We start from the raw sequence: 17697 nt of genomic DNA, 5'->3' as shown, positions 1-17697 counted from the left end.
CAGAGACTCTGACATTTTAAGTAGGAAACTGAAAGACCTAGGTGGTATTTTCATTTCTTTTTCAAGTTCACACAGACATGACTCTGTAAGAGAAATGAGGATGTGGAAAGTGAGTCACTAGCTACATAACTGGGGATACACAGTGGGATTTGGTAATTGAAATGATGTTTTCCTGGCAATGGATAGAATCATCTCATAAATACTTGGAAAAAGTTAATTTTTTTAAAAAATTATTTATATATTTACCCCTGCCACATTCCACAAAGCAATTAAGCCAGTTTGGAAAAATGCAACAACACAGAAAGATAAAATAAGTAATTAAGGGGATTGGGCAAAGGAAAAAAAGGGTAAGGCAATAATAACAGAGCCAGGACTAGATGAGTTCTCAGAAATGCGAAACACCCACTTTTGTGGGAAAGGAGCCCCACAGCTTTTCCTGATGTAAGTCTGGGTGAAGCTCTCTTGTGGATTTCTATTGAGCAGTAAGTGAAATCTTTTAGAGAACTCTTGTAATCAATATAATAAAAGATTTCATATAGCTATAGAGTGGTTAAGAGTTTGGACCCTGGAGCCAGCCTTTTTGGGTTCCATCCTGACTCTACCATTTACTAGCTGTGTGATATTGGGAAAGTTATTTAAGTTTTCTTGGCCTCATTTTCCTCATCCATAAAATAGGGATAATAATTCCTAACTCATAGAATGGTTATGAGGACAAAATAAATTAAATTCATATTTGTGATGTGTTTAGAACAATGTCAAATATATAGTAAGTGTCATGAAGTGTTAATTTTTTAAAAATTAAAAATACATTTAGAATTATTAGAGTTTACTAGTTTTTGTTAAATTAAAAATAATTTAATAATTCTTAGACATAGGTCTATAAGATCTCCAAAGAATGCCGTCAAAGCACATGACTCTCTTATGGTCTGGCTTGATCTAAGAATGAAAACTTATAGGAGTGGATGGATAGCACATATCTTTCAGGAAAAACTGGGAAAAATGGGTTTATCAAGAGCTGTGCCCATTCTCATGAAGCAATCTTCTTCTGAGGAAAAGGAAGTAAAAGACCCAAATAAAACAAAATAATCCTTGTGAGGATAGAAAGATGCAACATTTAATTCTCAAGTAAAAAATCAGGGAATGGGCTAGTACTTAAGGCTATAGTTGACTAAGGTTTAGGGTATGTGTAAAATGTAATTTGAGAAGCCACACGACATTTACAGTTGCTGAGGCCTGACGGGCTGGCACCAATGGCTAGAATTTATGAGGGCAGTGTGGACTCTGTTTAGAACTGCTCTAAAAGAAGGGGCGGAAGAAGAGACAGCACTGAATCAACTGAGCTGTGCTTACTCTTGCAAGAAAACCCAAGAACCTGAAAATGAAAACAAGGTGGAGCCAGCCAACTAGCTGAGTGCAAACCAGGAATGTGTGATAGGCTGTCCAGCCAGAAGGGGAATGCGAAGGGGGGAAAAACGAATATTAATAAACATCTACTTCTGCATCTGGGTGGACTGGAATGACCAGCAGCAGATCAGTTCTTCTGCCTACAACAACCAGAAGTGCTGGATAATGTACAGAAACCATCTGATTGATGGCAGTGAGAACTAGAGGTAGCTAAGTCTCTGGAGAGGAAAGAATCCAAAGAAATGGAATTATTGCAGCCACTTTTACCCTGAGGGCACATGTTGATTCTGGATTGCAAGGAGTGGGAGAGGAGGGCTGAGAATCCAGGTTTTGCAACTGTGAGACACTTGCTAGGGAACAGAGAATCCAGCAGATCTTCTGATGAGACTTCTGGGGCTTCAAGCCAATTTTCCACTCAGCAACCAATTTGTTTATATACAGTGTGCATCTTTTGTTAAAATATTGCCAGGCACACCAAAAGACAGACCACATGTCTGAAAACCAAGAGGAAAAAGAGACAATAGAAACAAATCCATGGTGATCCAGATATTGGGGTTAGCTAACAGGAACATTAAAATAACTATGAATACTATATTCAGGAAAATAGATGAAACTATGGAGAATTTCTCCAGAGAACTGTAATCCGTTAAAAAAAAAAAGATATGAATACTATGAATACTTCTGTGCTTCACAGGACTTTGTCAAAAAGGTGGAAATGCAGCTAACTCAATGGGAGAAAATATTTGGAAACCACATATCTGATAAGGGTTTGCTATCTAGAATATGCAAAGAAATCCTACAACTCAACAATAAAAAGACAAACAACCCAATTAAAAATGGGCAAAAGACATGAATAGACATTTTTCTATAGAGGAAGTTCAAATGGCTAAAAACCACATAAAAAGATGCTCAACTTCACGAACTATTAGGCAAATACAAATCAAACCCACAATGAGATATCATTTCACACTCACTAGAATGGCTGCTACTAAACAAACAGAAAACTACAAGTGTCGGAGAGGATGTGGAGAAATAGGAACACTTATTCACTGCTGATGGGAAAGTAAAATGGTGCTGCTCCTGTGGAAGATGGTTTGGTGATTCCTCAGGAAGCTAAGAATAGAGCTGCCATATGATCTGGCAATCCCACTACTGGGTATATACCCAGAAGAACTAAAAGCAGGGATGTGAGCAGACATTTGCACACTGATGTTCATAGTGGTAATATTCACAATGCCAAAAGATGGAAATAACCCAAGTGTCCATCAACCAATGAATGGATAAACCAAATGTAGTATATATATAGAATGGAATATTATTTGGTAGTAAGAAGGAATGAAGTCCTGAAGCACACAACAACATGGTTAAACCTTGAGGACATTATTTTGAGTGAAATAAGTCAGACTCAAAAGGACAACTGTTATATGATCTCAACGATATGAAACAATTAGAATAAGCAAACTCATAGAGTCAGAATCTAGAATACAGGTTATCAGGAAATAGAATGGGGTTAGAGAATGGGGAGTGGATGCTTAATGTGTGCAGAATTTTTAACTAGGTTGAATTTAAATGTTTGGAAATGGATAGAGGTGTTGGTAGCACATTATGGTGAATGTAATTAACAGCACTGAATTGTGTGTGTGATTATGGTTGAAAGGGGAAGTTTAGAGTTGTGTATGTCACTAGAAGGAGAGCTAGAGGATAAAACGTGGGACTGTGTAACACAGTGAACCCTGTGGTGGATGATGACTATGATTAACTGTACAAATATAAAAAAGTTCTTTCATGAACTAGAACAAATGTACATCACTATTACAGGAAGCTAATAATAGAGTGGTATATGGGGAAAATGAACCTATTGCATACTATAGTTAACAGTACTATTTTAGTATTCTTTCATCAACAGTAACAAATGTACCACACCAAGCTGGGGGTCAATAATCGGGGCAGAGTAAGGAGTATGGGATGTTTCGTTTTGTTTTGTTTTTTGAATGAAAATGTTCTTAAATTAATTGTGGTGATGAATGCATAGCTATGTGATGATACCGTAAGCCTTTGATTGTATTCTTTGGATGGATCGTATGGTGTGTGACTACATCTCAATAAAACTACATTAAAAAAAGGAAACAAATGTAAATTGCAGAACTCCTAACCACTACTATATGCAAAGTATGTTAACAGGCACATGCAAGGTACTTATAAGTTGTACAATTATTTAATCATCTTAAGAACGTCCTGAGGTATATTTTGTTATCTCCATTTTACATGTGATAGGCACAGGAGTTATTAATGTGTGTCTGTCTGCACCTTCTTTCTTCTTTCTTTCTACCCCACTCTACTTGTATTTACGAAAGGAGCAGCCTTGTCAGCTTTATTCCAGGGTATTTTGAATAGGTGGAGAGAGACAGGATCTGAGAGGGAGGAGGATATGCCACAGGGGCCAAGTCAATCTGCAAAATATATGGCTGAGAGAGGGAGAAAGACTAAAGAGAGAACAGGAACCGGGGGTGTAGAGAGAGTTTTCCGGTTTGTTGTGTGAATGGCTCTTAGAATAGCATCAGGTTTGAGATAACTGAGGAGTGGAGGAAGAGGATTTGGGAAATGTTATTGTGAGTTGTGATGTAGATAATTTTTGGTGATATTTAAAAAACAAATAAATTAATGTTAAAATTACTTTTGAGCCTCTGGACAGTGCTTCTTTATATGCCATTTGTGCAGATACTAACCCATGTGGGGCTGCTGGATTTGTTAGGGTTATTGTAAATAGTTGAATACACCAATGCTTAGAGAGGCTGGGAAAATAATAAAGCTGTCAGGACCTTAGGGCTACATGAGTCCAAAGCCCATGTTTTTCACAGACAGTACAAATTACATTTTACCACAACAGATCAGAAAACTGCCTTGCCCTGATTCCCAAAAAAAGAAAGGCAAGCAAGAAGGGGAAATTTCTGCCCTGGACATCAATTTGATGAAGACTGAGGAATTTAGTCAATTCCTAAAGTGGGGAAGTGGTAGAAACTCTATGAAAAAGAAACTATGTCATCCTGGAGTCTGGGTAGTCAAATTTATAGCTTAGACCTTAACTCAATCATCAGGTCATATATTTTAAAAACTATTTGAAATATGCTTTTCTCTAAAAAGAAATGGAGCATATAAAGGTCTAATGATGAATAGAGGAATATGGAAAAGCCTTATTGAAGAAGCACCATTTTTCAGGCTAGGATTTGAACACATAGACATGAGAGAGGGGACAATATGAGCAAAAGTTCAAAGGTGGGAAAATTTAAGATTTGTATATTGATTTGGTTGAAGTATATAGTGCATGAAGGAGAATGGGAGATAAGGCTGGATCTTGAATAGTAGGCTAAGGAATATGGACTTTAATGTATCAGCAATAGGAAATCACAGACTATTTTTAGGTCGAGGAGTGACAGAAAGTCAGTTTCAAGATTAATCCGGTGTCAATATGTAAAATGGGTTGGGAAGGGGAGACACTAAAAGCATTGAGACAAATTAGGAGATTACTATAATATCGAAGCAAAAAAGTTAAAAGGGCCTGGACCCAGGATGGTGACAATGAGTCTGGAGAGGAGAAGACAAATGCAGTAGATACTGTGGGGCTAGAACAGGCAAGGCTTAGTGAGTGACTGGCTATTGGAGCCACAGAAAAACTTGCGATAATCAGAGGAAAGCCTCAAGATTAATCTATTGCCTATGTGCAGAATAAATTAGAAGAGGGAAAGCCTGGAGATAGGAAACTCAGTTAGGAGCTTACTGAAGATTTGGTGAGAACAAGCAGCGGGAATGTAAAGAAAAGGACAGTTTCAAATCATGTTATTAAGAAGAAAATTTTTGTGACTTAGTGCTGAAGTGGGTGTAAAGGGTGAGATGGCTGAAAATGGCTGAGGTTTCAAGCCTGAGTAACTAGACAATGGTGGTGCTGCTATTAACAGAAAGGCAGAAGTTAAAATGAGAAGTTATCTTGAGGGGAACATCCCAGTGAGAAACAGAAGGCAAGGGAGTTACACAAGTTGTTGCCTTGACAAAAGATTTTAAGAGCCCATGAAAAAGGTTTGAGAAAGAATACCAATGATGGAGTTGAAGAAGTGCTGCAAACGTGTAAAAATAGGGTCAGTAAGGTTGAAACTCTAAATAAGTCTGAATAAGTAAAAAAAGATCTGTTGTTGAATGAATGAGCTGAAGCTTGTGGAAAATCCTTCCCACTGTAACACACTGCCTTTCAGGGTTTTTGCTGCTTGGAGAAGCTGTTGTCATATGAAAAGTGAGAAGGAAGAGCCATTCAAATAATTTGCTTCATTCTCTTCCAGAGAAGGAGTAGTCTAATCTGGATGAAGTGGAACAAACATAGAGTAGAGAGAAAAGTAACACAAGACAGGCAAGGAGCAGATAAGAGTACCCAGTCACTTTAATTGAGTCCTAGTCAGTGAAGAACAGAAGCCTGGGATCTAAGTGAAGGGAGAATTAGCCCTGGATAAGTACAGTCTGTATTTATCTGGCTGCATCCAGAATAGGGAATTTAGCAAAGAAGTTTAAGCTGGACTTTGGAGTCAGTGGAACCAGGTTTAAATTCTGACTCGCACCTTTTGGTGGCTCTGTGCCTTTTGGTCAGTTCCTTGACCTCTTTAGCCACAGTCTTCCCATCTGTAAAAATGAGGACAGTAATCCCTACCTCACAGAGGTGCTGTGAAGATTAAATGAGACCAAGTTAGCAAAGCACTTAAGTGACTAGTACTTAGTAAGTGCTCCCAAATGGTATCTATTAGTGATGGGTCAACCACCCACTTGTGCATTTTCATGAGAAAGAAGTGATAAAGAAGAGGTGTTTTGGCCCTTACGACAGTGCCTGGCACATGGTGCTCAAGAAATGTTTGTTGAGTAAATAAATATATACAGATTCTCAAACTCTGAGTTCAGAGGCAGGGAGACTCTGATCTTGTGTATGTAAGCCAGGAGAGAAGGGATACTCCTTCCCATCCTTGCTTTTAATGGCTACATAATATTTCATTGTCTGAATTATAGTTCCTAGAGTCTTTTACCTATTCAGATTTAACCACTCCTATATTTAGAACATTTAGGTTGTTTCCAATTTTTTACCACTGCAAATAACACTGAGATGAACACGCTGGTACATAATCTTTGTTCCCTTTCCTGATTGTTTCCTTGGGCTACATTCTAACCAATAGAATTAAAGTGTTGAAGGGTATTACCTTCCAGAAAATCTATACTCCCTCTAGCAGTATATTAGAATGCTAGTATAAATGTTTAAAATGTCAGGTACTATAGAATGTATTAAAGGCACTTGGAGGAAATTCCTCCTGAGTGATGATGTCATCTACGGGAGCCTGAGGAATTGCGTGGAGTACATAGTAAACTGAGCCATCGGGCACTAACAGTCAGAATGGCTTTGTTGTCTCTGTGTGTTCTTCAGATAGGAAACAGGAACTCAGTGGGTGGACCCACCAGGGAGTGTAGGCTCAGAAACAGGGAAGAAGTCTGCTTCTGGTAGTGAAAGAGAGACCTTGCAGAGCTGTCCTGATCACAGTTCCCTAGTATCCTACAGGATCAAACTTTTATTCTACATATACACTTAGTTCCACGTCTTTAAATTATATTTGCAGTTGTTTTATTTTGCTTTCTAAGTGTCATATTGCTGTTTCATGTGTGTGCTCTTTTACTTTTTCTATTTCAGGAAATGTCATCTACCTACTTGTTTAAGTCAGAAACCAAGCAGTTATTTGATACTTTCTTCCTCCTCACTCCCTACATCCAACCCTTCACCAAGTTCTGATGATTCTATTTCTAAAATATTTCTCTAACTGGATGACTTTTCTCATCTTGACTTCCAGTATTCTAGTCCATGCCACCATCATCTCTTGGCTAGACTACTGCAATGCCTGCCTACTTCATTTTCTTGTTTCGATTCTTGCTTCTGTCAGTTTATTTCCAAATTTTAGGGCAAATCGTCTTTTAAAACCTGAAATAGATATTTTCCATGATTTCTTTCCTTACTTAAAATAAAACCATAGGTCCTTCATTAAGCCTACCAAGCTTTGCATGGTTTGACCCCTGCTCATTTCTCCAGCTTTTGCCTCTCTCCCCCTTGCTCTCTGGGATTCAGCCACAATAGCCTTTATTCTTGGTTCTTCTCTCAGCTCTTCCCAGCCTTGGGGGGATTGCACATGCCTGTTCCTGCACCCGAATGCTCTTCCTGCCACCCTTCACCTGGCCAATTCCCATTCCAGTTTAAATGTCACTTTAGCAGAGTGCTCTTATTTCCCTTCATAAAAGTTAAAATCAGAATGTATATAATTGTTTAATTCTGTCTCTTCCACTTGAGAATAAGTTTCTTGAGGCCCATATATAATGTCTATTATGTCTCTACTGAATATCTAGGGCTCAGCACAATGTCCTCCATAGTGTTAGGAAGAAAGTGGGTTTCAAAATATAGTTACTTATGGAAAAACCTCTTTTGCCATTTAAATGTCAGCCTACAAAACCAGGGATTTTCAAGTTTGGTGTCTTGTAACTGAATTCAGGAATTGTTTCCTATACAGGAAACCAACCAAATTTGCCCCAAATTTCAGAGTGTTTCCAGGTCTTTTCCGTTGTGAGTAGGGCAGGATTAAGTTAGCTGCTTTTTCTGTAGTTGATGCTTTAACACTCTTCCTCATCTGGGGACATAAGTACTCACCAGCAAGCTGTGACACAAAGCATGGAAGTGCTGCTGATTTGTTTCCAGCTCATCCCAGTCCAGCTGCCAGCAGCTTGTGGGTCTGAGGATGAATGGGAGTCCATACGTCAGTGACTCGCAGACCCCACTAGATTTTAGAGCCCTGAGGAAAGACATTTGCAGTGAAAGATCCTCAGTGATATCCAGAACCTCTACCCAGATCCATTTAAATTCAGCTTTGGTCTAAGGCCCTACTCTGAAAGCTTTTAGGTTCATACGGCCATTCTTTCTACCTAGCATGGTATCTGGCATGCAGCAGATTCTCAAAGCCTTTTAATCAATGGATGCAGCAGCCATCAGGAGGGCTCAAGATTTTGATGGCTATTTCTTCTCCTGAGCCCATTCCATTCTAAGTGACTTCTTTGGGGATGCTCCCATAATACCCCTGCTGCAGCAACCATATTATACAATAGTATAATATGCATTCCAGTCCTGGCTTTTTTTTTGTGGCGAGGTGCTGACAGAGTATGCATTTAAGAAGGTTCCCTAGCAGCATATATAGCCACAAACCCATGGATGAGTTTACTCAGATACTTGGGCACTGGGTACTGTGATAGGAACTAGAAGCAGTAAAAGTGGCCTTTGCCATCATTGCCAATTCTACCCTAGACTTGGTTCCCTGTAATCAGGAATTCTAGTACTTAGAACAATGGGAGGGGGCAGGGGTAGATTCTGTGCACCACTTGCTCCTTGAAGGTTGGACCACTGTCCTGATGCCTAAACAAAAGTTTCAATTAAATATTTACTGAATGGACAAACATCTTCCTACTGATATTGTTTTTCTCTATGTTCAGAGACTTTCAGAGATTTCCAATCCTCATCCAGACTTCAGAATGTTCTACTGAGGCACAGCTTCCCCCATCTGCTCATCTGGTCTCCACATGCTCATGCAGCTAATTGCTGCTTTGGAACTGACTCCGGCTTGCCTGGCATTTAGAGATCTCTAGACTATTTCACCATATGTAACCAGCAGGAATAAGATTTGCATGGATTGGAGAGTTTCCCTTGGACCATACTTGATCACCCGGAGCTTGTAACGGGAGGCTGATGACTGGGAAACCATCTGGTGGATTGTGCTGAAGTCTCCTTTGGGGTCATCCATTCTTAAGGAGCCGTCAGCTGTGCCAGGGAGCAGGGATGGGCTGAGAAGTCGCTCTTGGAGATCACATTTCAGACACACTACAAAACAAAAATGGCATTGGGGGAGGGATCATGGGTCACGATTTACCTCAGGCTATGAAATTAAAAGAGAACATCTGTCACCCATTCCCACTCTACTGGACAAGGGAGGGTTGGGAAGGGGCAGAGGAATGGAAAGAGGAGATTGGTTTGGAAAGGTGGAACAGGTTTGGAACCTACAGGATCTCCATTGCTCTACACAATAGTTAACTTATTTTTGGAGTCTGACATGACCTTTACTTGTTTGGTTCTTGGGCTGGCCCAAGGGATCTGGCTTGTGAGCCAGTCTGGGAGGAACATGTGTCTTCTGTGGGGGAGGCAGCTAACACTACAATATGCAGAGGACCTTTAGCAAGCAGAAGGAAAGCTCGCCTCTGCTGCTTCCCTGTGGCTAGGGTTTATCAGGGCTGCAGCTCAGATGAAGGAAGAGTAGGAAAGCAGAAGTCAGGCAGTTAGCTGACAGCTACTGTTTAAATGCGGGCTCTTTTAGGGATATTTGGGGGGAAGAAGACTAACAAGTTCCTGAAATAGTTTATTTTTGAGTTCCCCAAAGAACTCTGAGTAGGACTTCCTTGGCCCTGGAGCATTACTGAAGCACCAGACAACAGTTCTGAGGTGGACGCAGACTAGGCATGAGCTATTCATCTAGGTATAACACTCTTCTGAATTATGCTTCTGCTGCAGCAGGGACGTTCATTCATATGTCACCATGTACAATGTTCTGTTGCACTGGGCATGATTCCTTGATTATTACAAAGTTTTTCAATAAAATGGATACCTGGTTTGAATACTGATAACAAATTTGCAAACATGAATGTTGACTACTTAGGACTAGCAATTGATATTAGTGATAGGTCACATGACTGTACTAATGGCAACATGAGGTAAAAACAAAAGTAGAAAAAAAGAATGGCAGAACAATTGTCAGGTCCAGCTTCCCCTCCTGGGCCCAGCAAATCAGACCTAGACAGTAATTTCAGGTGAGCTAGTGTGCCGGTTTGGATGTATTATGTCCCCAAAACCCCATGTTCTTTGATGCAATCTTGTGGGTACAGACGTATTAGTGTTGATTAGGTTGGAACCTATTGATTGTTTCCATGGAGATGTGACTCAGTCAATTGTGGGCAAGACCTTTGATTGGAAATTATCCATGGAGGTGTCACCCCACCAATTCAGGTGGGTCTTCATTAAATCACTGGAGCCATATAAAACAGCTGACAAACAGAAGGAACTCATAGAACCTAAGAGTGACATTTTGGAGAGGGGCTGCAGCTAAAGGAGGACAAAACGCCCCAAGTGCAACATTTTGGAGAACACCATTTTGAAACGCAACCTGGGAGCAAGTGGATGCCAGCTACGTGCCTTCCTAGATAACAGAGGTTGTCTGGATGCCAATGGCCATCCTTCAGTGAAGGTACCCAGTTGTTGATGCCTTACCTTGGACACTTTATGGTCTTAAGACTGTAACTTTGTAATCAAATAAACCCCCTTTATCAAAGCCAATCCATATCTGGTATTTTGCATAACAGCAACATTAGCAAACCAGGACAGCCAGTTTTGGCCTGGTGCTTCCCAGAGCCCCAAGGATATTGGCCTGGTGCTTCCCAGAACCCCAGGGATGAGTATGAGGGACTTTGCCTAGGGCCCCAGTTCCCTCTCATTTCCTGTGTGCCTGACTTCTCCACTGCTGGGTCCCCGTGCTTCATCTGTGTTTATCTGACTGAAGTTTTCAAGTCTAGTTGCAATAAGAATCACCTGGGGAACTTTTATATAATACTGCCAATGTTTGGGCCCTACTATAGAACAATTAAATAGAATCTCTGGGGGTGGGGACCAGTTTTGGGTATTTTTAGAAAGTTCCCCATGTGACTCTTATAGTAGCCAGGGCTGAGAACTACTAGAACTGTAGTGTCAGTGGAGTATTCCAAAGCTGGGAAAGTTGTTTTAGTAGGGCTAGAGTCTAGAACCAAGTATGCTTCTTACCTCCCAGAACCCAGTGCAGAGACAGCAGACTCTGAACCAAAGAACTGAGAAGACACTCACCTGTAGCTTACTGTGCACTCTCAGTGTCAGAGGGAGGCCTATGACGGAGGCACTTAGAGATGGGGTGAAGGGCCCTAGGCAACCAAAGAAGTAAGTGGCGTGGTGGAACCTTGTAAGGAGGTGTCAAAGAGAATACCTTGAGCGCTTCTCAAAGGACTCTCCAGTAGGAGAGTTTATGTTTTTAATTTTGTTTCATTTTTTTGTAGTGGGCCACTTGACCAGAAAGCCACACGTGTGGCACTGCATCAGTGTTTTACAAAATGGATAACTAAGGTATGATCTTTCTTGTGGTTGTTTAAAATCTCAGGTGGGTCACACCCACTCCAGAGGAGGCCTAATTTTCCCAGACCCCATCGCAACTGTGCCTGAGCATCTGGATTCCACCGAAGAGCTCCTCAGCAGAGAGCTGACTGGAGTCTGGATCTAAGTTCTACCACATGCCCTGAAAACGTGCAGATTTCCAAAAATGATTATAGATGGAGATAAACCTTCTGACTCTGACCCTGGTGCTGAAAACCTTGGCAGAAGGGAGGGAAAGGCAGAAAAATTTGGATCAGCACCACCGGCAAATGCTATGCAACAACTAATGAATAGAAAGGCTGGTTGCAGGAGTTCCTGGCCTTTGAGGGCCTCCAATCCTCTCTATGAGAGAAATGAATCTCTAGCTCCTTAGCTCGGATTTGCCCAGCACGAGGCAGATTAGTGTAGTAGGTGAAGGCCAAGGCTTTGGAGGCAGATAGACTTGGATTTGATTAATGTCCTCTGGAAGAAAGGGGCTAAATGTAGAAAATACAGATTTCTGATTCTAAGGGTTAAGAGTGGGCTATGGACTCACACTCCCTTTATACTATGTATAGACAGATGAGTAGAAAACTGGGGACAAAAAAGTAGGTGAATAATAGAGGGGGAGGAGAGGTATGGGACGTTTTGGGTGTTCTTTTTTATTTTTATTTTTTGGGGTAATGAAAAATGTTCAAAAATTGCAGTGATGAATGCACAACTATATGATGACACTGTGAACAACTGATTGTACACTTTGGATGATTGTATGGTATGTGACCATAGCTCAACAAAATTGCATACCTCCCCCCCCCCCAAAAAAAAAAAAGAGTGGGCCCTGGAGTTGGCTGGCTTCAAATCCTGGCTCTACTAATTTTCTGGGCAGCCCTGAGAAAGTGTTTAATTTCTCTAAGTTTCAGTCTTCTCATCTATAAAACAGGGATAATACTGTATGTATTTGATTCTAAGACACATTTTTTTCACATATTAACATCTCTATATACGTGTCTTAACAGTTGCCATTGACCAGGCAGACATGCTTAACCCTTACTTTCTACTCTAACCTGAAAGAGCTCTTTCAATAAGTTTAAAATAAAGTTTCTAAGTAATAGGAAAGCACTGTATCATGTTTATTGGTCAGGTTTTTCTTTCTTAGCGGTACACATCAAGGTGTCTTAGATTCAATGGCACATGGTAACAGTATTGCCTTGTGGTGTTGAACGAGGATGAAAGGAGATAACTTGAGAAAAGGAGTTAATATTGTGCCTGGGGCAGAGGAAGGGCTCAGTAATGTTAGCTATAATAAGTTTCTGAATAAAGCTGCTAGTTCCCTTAGATAGGGGAAATATGATTTAAAAAAAAAGTGAATTCTAGAGGATGGGACAGGGAGAAATTAGTACTACCAACCTTGGACAAAGGTTGTGTATAGGAGCTCCTGGGAAGAAAATTTTACACACAATAGGAAGACATTAAAATCAAGGTAAATTGTCAGAGTCATCCTAGGCCTTAAGTTGAAAGTGGGGAGTCTGTAGGGACCCAAGGGCTATCCATAGAAAGAAAGATTTTGGGAGATCATAAGCCTATCCAGTAACACCTCCAAAGGACTTTTCTCTGTTCTAAAAGGAACTGTGGTCAGAGCAAAGCTCTGTTACAACACCAGCTGAAGAAAAGGATACCTGCATAAAAACTCAAATACACAGCTTATGGCCAAGAAAGAGCCTTGGGAGGAGACAGTGTCCCCAGGGCATTGTGTCAGAGGCCTTGAGAAGGGTCCCAATAAGCACAACATCCAATCCAGCCTCCATCACGCAACTGATCCCTGTAGCCACTACCAGGTTTCTGCTCAATGAGGAAAATGGGAATGGACCCTCACACCTAAAAGGAAAGACACACTTTGGTCCATCCCTTTAGAGCTGGGCCTAAGGAGTCGCTTTACGGTACTCAGCATGGCTGAAGGGACTGACGGGTCCATCTGCAGGCCCTGCCAGCCCACGTTCTGAGCCAGTCGTCAAAGGGAAGGGGAGACTGTAAATGGCCTTATCCCTGCCATCTAGTGGGACCTGGAATGAGGCATTGCTGTTAGTTGGAACAACATCTGGGCCCTGGCTGGCATGCCCAGAATGCTGTGGATCTCTTGGTCTCAATAACTGCCTGAATATGCTTTGTGAACATGGCCTTGGGCCACTGGTTGTCCTCCCTGGGGCCTGCCTCTGTAGTTGGTTTAGTTCCCCTCCATTTGGTACCTCCCTAGCAGGAAGAGATCTACCAATCTTGGTTCTCTCCTACTCTCCACAGGTCCTTTTGATATTGTTGAGGAATAAGGATGCCTCAAATTGTAATGTCAATGATATTTACCACATTAAAAATGGGAAAATTGAGAAAAATACAATTCATTGTGCTCTAACGTAGTGTAGCTGATACCCTGTGTCAAGGTGTTTAAGACTGTTTGCACCTGAACCCACTGGCCCCTGCTTGCTGGGCTTAGATAGGTTTGGCCTTCTAACTGTGGTCACTTTTTAGAACTTCTCTTTCACTCCTCATGCCTATGCTGGACAGTTCCATCAAACCCCTAAGCCTCACCTGCTCTGTGCTTTGATGACTCACTAACCTAGAGTCCTAATCTTAGACTGGGATACCCATAGCCTATATAATATGCCTTTTGGGGATTGTGTACTTGGATTTTCTCTGGCTCTGGAAAAACTGCCGACACTCTGTGAAGGAAGAAGGAGATGGATATGCTCTTGGTCTGTTCCATTGTTATGTAGCCAAGCTTTGAGGAAAATCTCCATGCTGACAATGTCGTTGTCTATAGTCTGAAGGTCAATGTCAGTTCCCAGGATAGAACTGTCTGCAGAAGAAAGGGAAGTAGTGTTTAAAGTGTTTTCTTCTTCAATCAGAAATTTTGAAAAATTCAAATGTTAAATGCACCTATTTTCTGACCCATCAATTCTACTTCTAGATTATTTAGCTTAGAGAAATTCTTGGACAATACACAAAGACATACTTAATAACAATAAATCAAAACAACAAATGGGAATGTTTATGTTATGCCCATCAATAGGGGAATGTTTAAATAAATTATAACACTCAGACTATGGTGTATTATGCAGATGCTAAAAAACAAAAGTAACACTAAATGTACTGATTTGGAATGCTAAGAGATAGTAAGTGAATAAGTTGTAGGAGAGATATGTAGTATGGTTCCATATAAATTAAAAATAAAACTATTTGCATAGTTACATACATTTGTATGTAAATGCATTTAACAAAAGTCTGGACGACTACCATCAAACTGTTAAGAGTGGGTTACCAGTGGATCGGGAGTGGAAGTGGGGCAGAATTCTGAACTACTTTCCCTTTTTACTATTCATACTTCTATACTGCCTGAATTGTATTGTAATAATGTATTTCTTGTGTTTAAAAAACATTCTGGAATTTAAAAACAACCATAAAATCTACAGCAGTGAAAATTAAATACTTCGTTAACAAGGGGGACTTCAATTTTATGTTGTTGTTTTACAGTGAGGGTGTAATTCAATTATTACTTCTGTTAAAATAAATTTTAAAAAGGCTAGAAGAAAAAGAAAAAAAAGATGATCTCTGGGTTCTACTTTTTGATACAGATTATATGAGCTTGTCTTTGGCACACTGTATCTCACAAGTATGGTTAGCAGAGAAAAGAAAATGGGGTGGTCTGGTGGAGTGTGATTTAATTCCAAACCTGAATGAATGGAACTGGGTAGGGTGTGGTAATGAGGCTTTGCTGTTGTACTTCCTGCTTCAGGCCAACACAAGCTCAGGAAATGGGGAAAGTCTGGGTTTGCAGGTAAATGTCAGTGAAAGCCCAGTGTAAGGTGGTGGAGAAAGCACAGCCAGAGGAAATGAACACGAGCTGGAAAGAAATGAAGAGTCCAACATTCTCTGTTTCACCATAAGGAACTCTCTGAAATACTTTTACAAAGGTCCTAAGAAAAACCAGTTGCTCCAATGAATTAACTTCTGTGTATGACTCACGGACCCCAGGGAGAAGGCTGGTTTATTTCTAGAACGACATTCCTGAGGACAAGTCTGCAGAGGTGGCAGACTCTTCCCAGGAAACAAAGGCGCTTCAGTCCAACGAGTTGGTACCCAACACAGGGGAGGTGGGGTGTGAGTTAGATGACTTCATATTGTATTTGACAACTTACCCCATGGTTGGAAAGGTTCACCAAATGCATTTCTCTTTTAGCAGTATGACTAAAATGCTACCATATTCCATAAATAGTTAAAAGGATTCATGGAATTTCAGTTATTACATCAACAGTAATATATATTAAGTAGCTACTATGTGGAAGATGAAATATTACACAGAATAAAAAGGTGGATCTGACACCCTTTGCCCTTAAAGAGTTCATAAAGCAACATTATTCTTCATCATTCCTGCTCTCTCATATGTCTGATTCTGTTTTATGGTACTCTAGTGATATATATGATGTCATTGCCCAAGAAAAATTCTTTGCAAGAACTAGAAATGTACTTTTTAATAATGTGAATCTTATATGGTCACAGACAAAAAAAAAAAAAAAAGAAGAAGAAGAAGTACTTTAATTTTTCTGAGCCTGACACCTAGACTTCAACTTGAGTAACAAATACAGAAATGACTGATCAGCTTCTCTCCAATGAGGCAAAACTGTTATTAAAGCATAAGGGGGCAGATAAAGAACTAGAGAAATGGAATTGAACAAAGAAGTTCAGAAAGTAGAGAGGATAATATAGCTTAGAGTTCAAACAACAGAAATTTTGGAGAACAAAAATGTGTTTCTTTTTTTTCTCCCCAAGGGAAATGGCAGAAAACCAGAAACTCCTACCATGGGCAGCGCAAGGGGACAGTAGCAAAGTTATCTCCCATCAAGAATCTCGAAATTACTCTATAAAAGCAACAGAGTGGTGAAGGCAATGAAAAACAGTTACCTTAAGAAAGGAGAATGGTTTGAGAGCAAGATGTGGCTGTAGCCTGATTGATGGTATTGGCATATCTGCAGGATGAACGTGCCCATTAGGAGGGGAGAGAGAAATGGAGCACAAAGGGGAGCAAGGGCAGTGCTCTTCCAGGAGTGGCCCCAAGGAGGGGATGTGCTGGCTCAAGGATGTGTCCTAATGGCTGGGATGTGTTTGTTGAGTCTCTGCCCTACTTGGTGGTTATGGGGGTTATGGTTCACCCTCAAAAATATTCAGGCTTTTACTTTAGTGTTGAACTTGGTAAGGTGTTGAACTCTGAGAGGGATGCTAACAAAATCAACTTTCTGATCCCGCAAAGAACACCCAAGCCTGAAGTCTGATGCCTCTGTGAAGGAAAATGTCATCTGGTTAAGGGCAGCCAGTCTTCTCTCCAACAGCCCATCAATGTTCCCTATGTTCTTTCTAACTTCTTAACCTACAACTTCCTGGAAAAGCCACAGAGCACAGTTTCTTACTTTGAAATGGTTCTCATATAATTTCTGTAGAGGCACTATGCTTCAGGTTTGAGCCTTCGATTCCGTAGGCTTAAAAGGGAGTCAGTGCCCTCTCAGAGACAGACTAACATCTAAGCTAAAGACTAAAGTGTAAACCAGAACACTTTGTAGGGACAACTTCTGCTCCATTTTCCTTGTCACTGGTCCAAGCATTTACTTGCTTGTGCCTGGATCATTGCAGCAGACCCTGGCAGTCCTATCAAACTCCATTCCTTCCCCTCCAGTACTGCCTATGTACTACTACAAGTTAATTTTTCTAACATGGTTTCATCAGATCCTTCCCAAAGAGCACATACTGCCTTCCTGCTGTTGTCTTCTTTTTTCCCCTCACTCATCCTACAACAGTCTATACTACTCACTATTCTTCAGATAACTTACCCTATCCTTCCTCTGGGGCTGCTCCTACTTTTCCTCCTCATCTCTGTTTGCTGAACTCCTATGTTCCTCTCCTTCAAGTCTGAGCTCAAATGTCACCTCCTTCGTGAAGTCTGCCCCAACCCACCCTCCATCTAGTGTATACATCCACAGCTCTTGATTCATATTTGCAAT

The 17697-nt window shown here is 40.7% G+C and overlaps 1 protein-coding gene across 3 annotated transcripts in view; it reads right to left on the bottom strand.

Moving 5' to 3' along the window:
• The window catches only part of LOC119512563 (meiosis 1 associated protein), a 107437-nt gene that overhangs the window by 17155 nt on the left and 72585 nt on the right, over positions 1–17697 (bottom strand). Inside the window, exons 5-7 of one of the 3 annotated variants that reach the window (XM_037807311.1) lie at positions 14331–14504; positions 9172–9334; positions 8117–8258 (exon numbers count right to left, since the gene is read on the bottom strand). In XM_037807311.1, coding sequence (XP_037663239.1) covers positions 8117–8258; positions 9172–9334; positions 14331–14504 — 479 coding nt within the window. The remainder of the gene's footprint in view (positions 1–8116; positions 8259–9171; positions 9335–14330; positions 14505–17697) is intronic. The other 2 variants (XM_037807312.1, XM_037807313.1) reach the window with 2 other exon arrangements.

Source organism: Choloepus didactylus, chromosome 17, assembly GCF_015220235.1.
Source record: "Choloepus didactylus isolate mChoDid1 chromosome 17, mChoDid1.pri, whole genome shotgun sequence".
Lineage (NCBI taxonomy): Eukaryota > Metazoa > Chordata > Mammalia > Pilosa > Megalonychidae > Choloepus > Choloepus didactylus.
The sequence above is the reverse complement of the archived record's forward strand: the minus strand, read 5'-3'. Positions and strand labels throughout refer to the sequence as shown.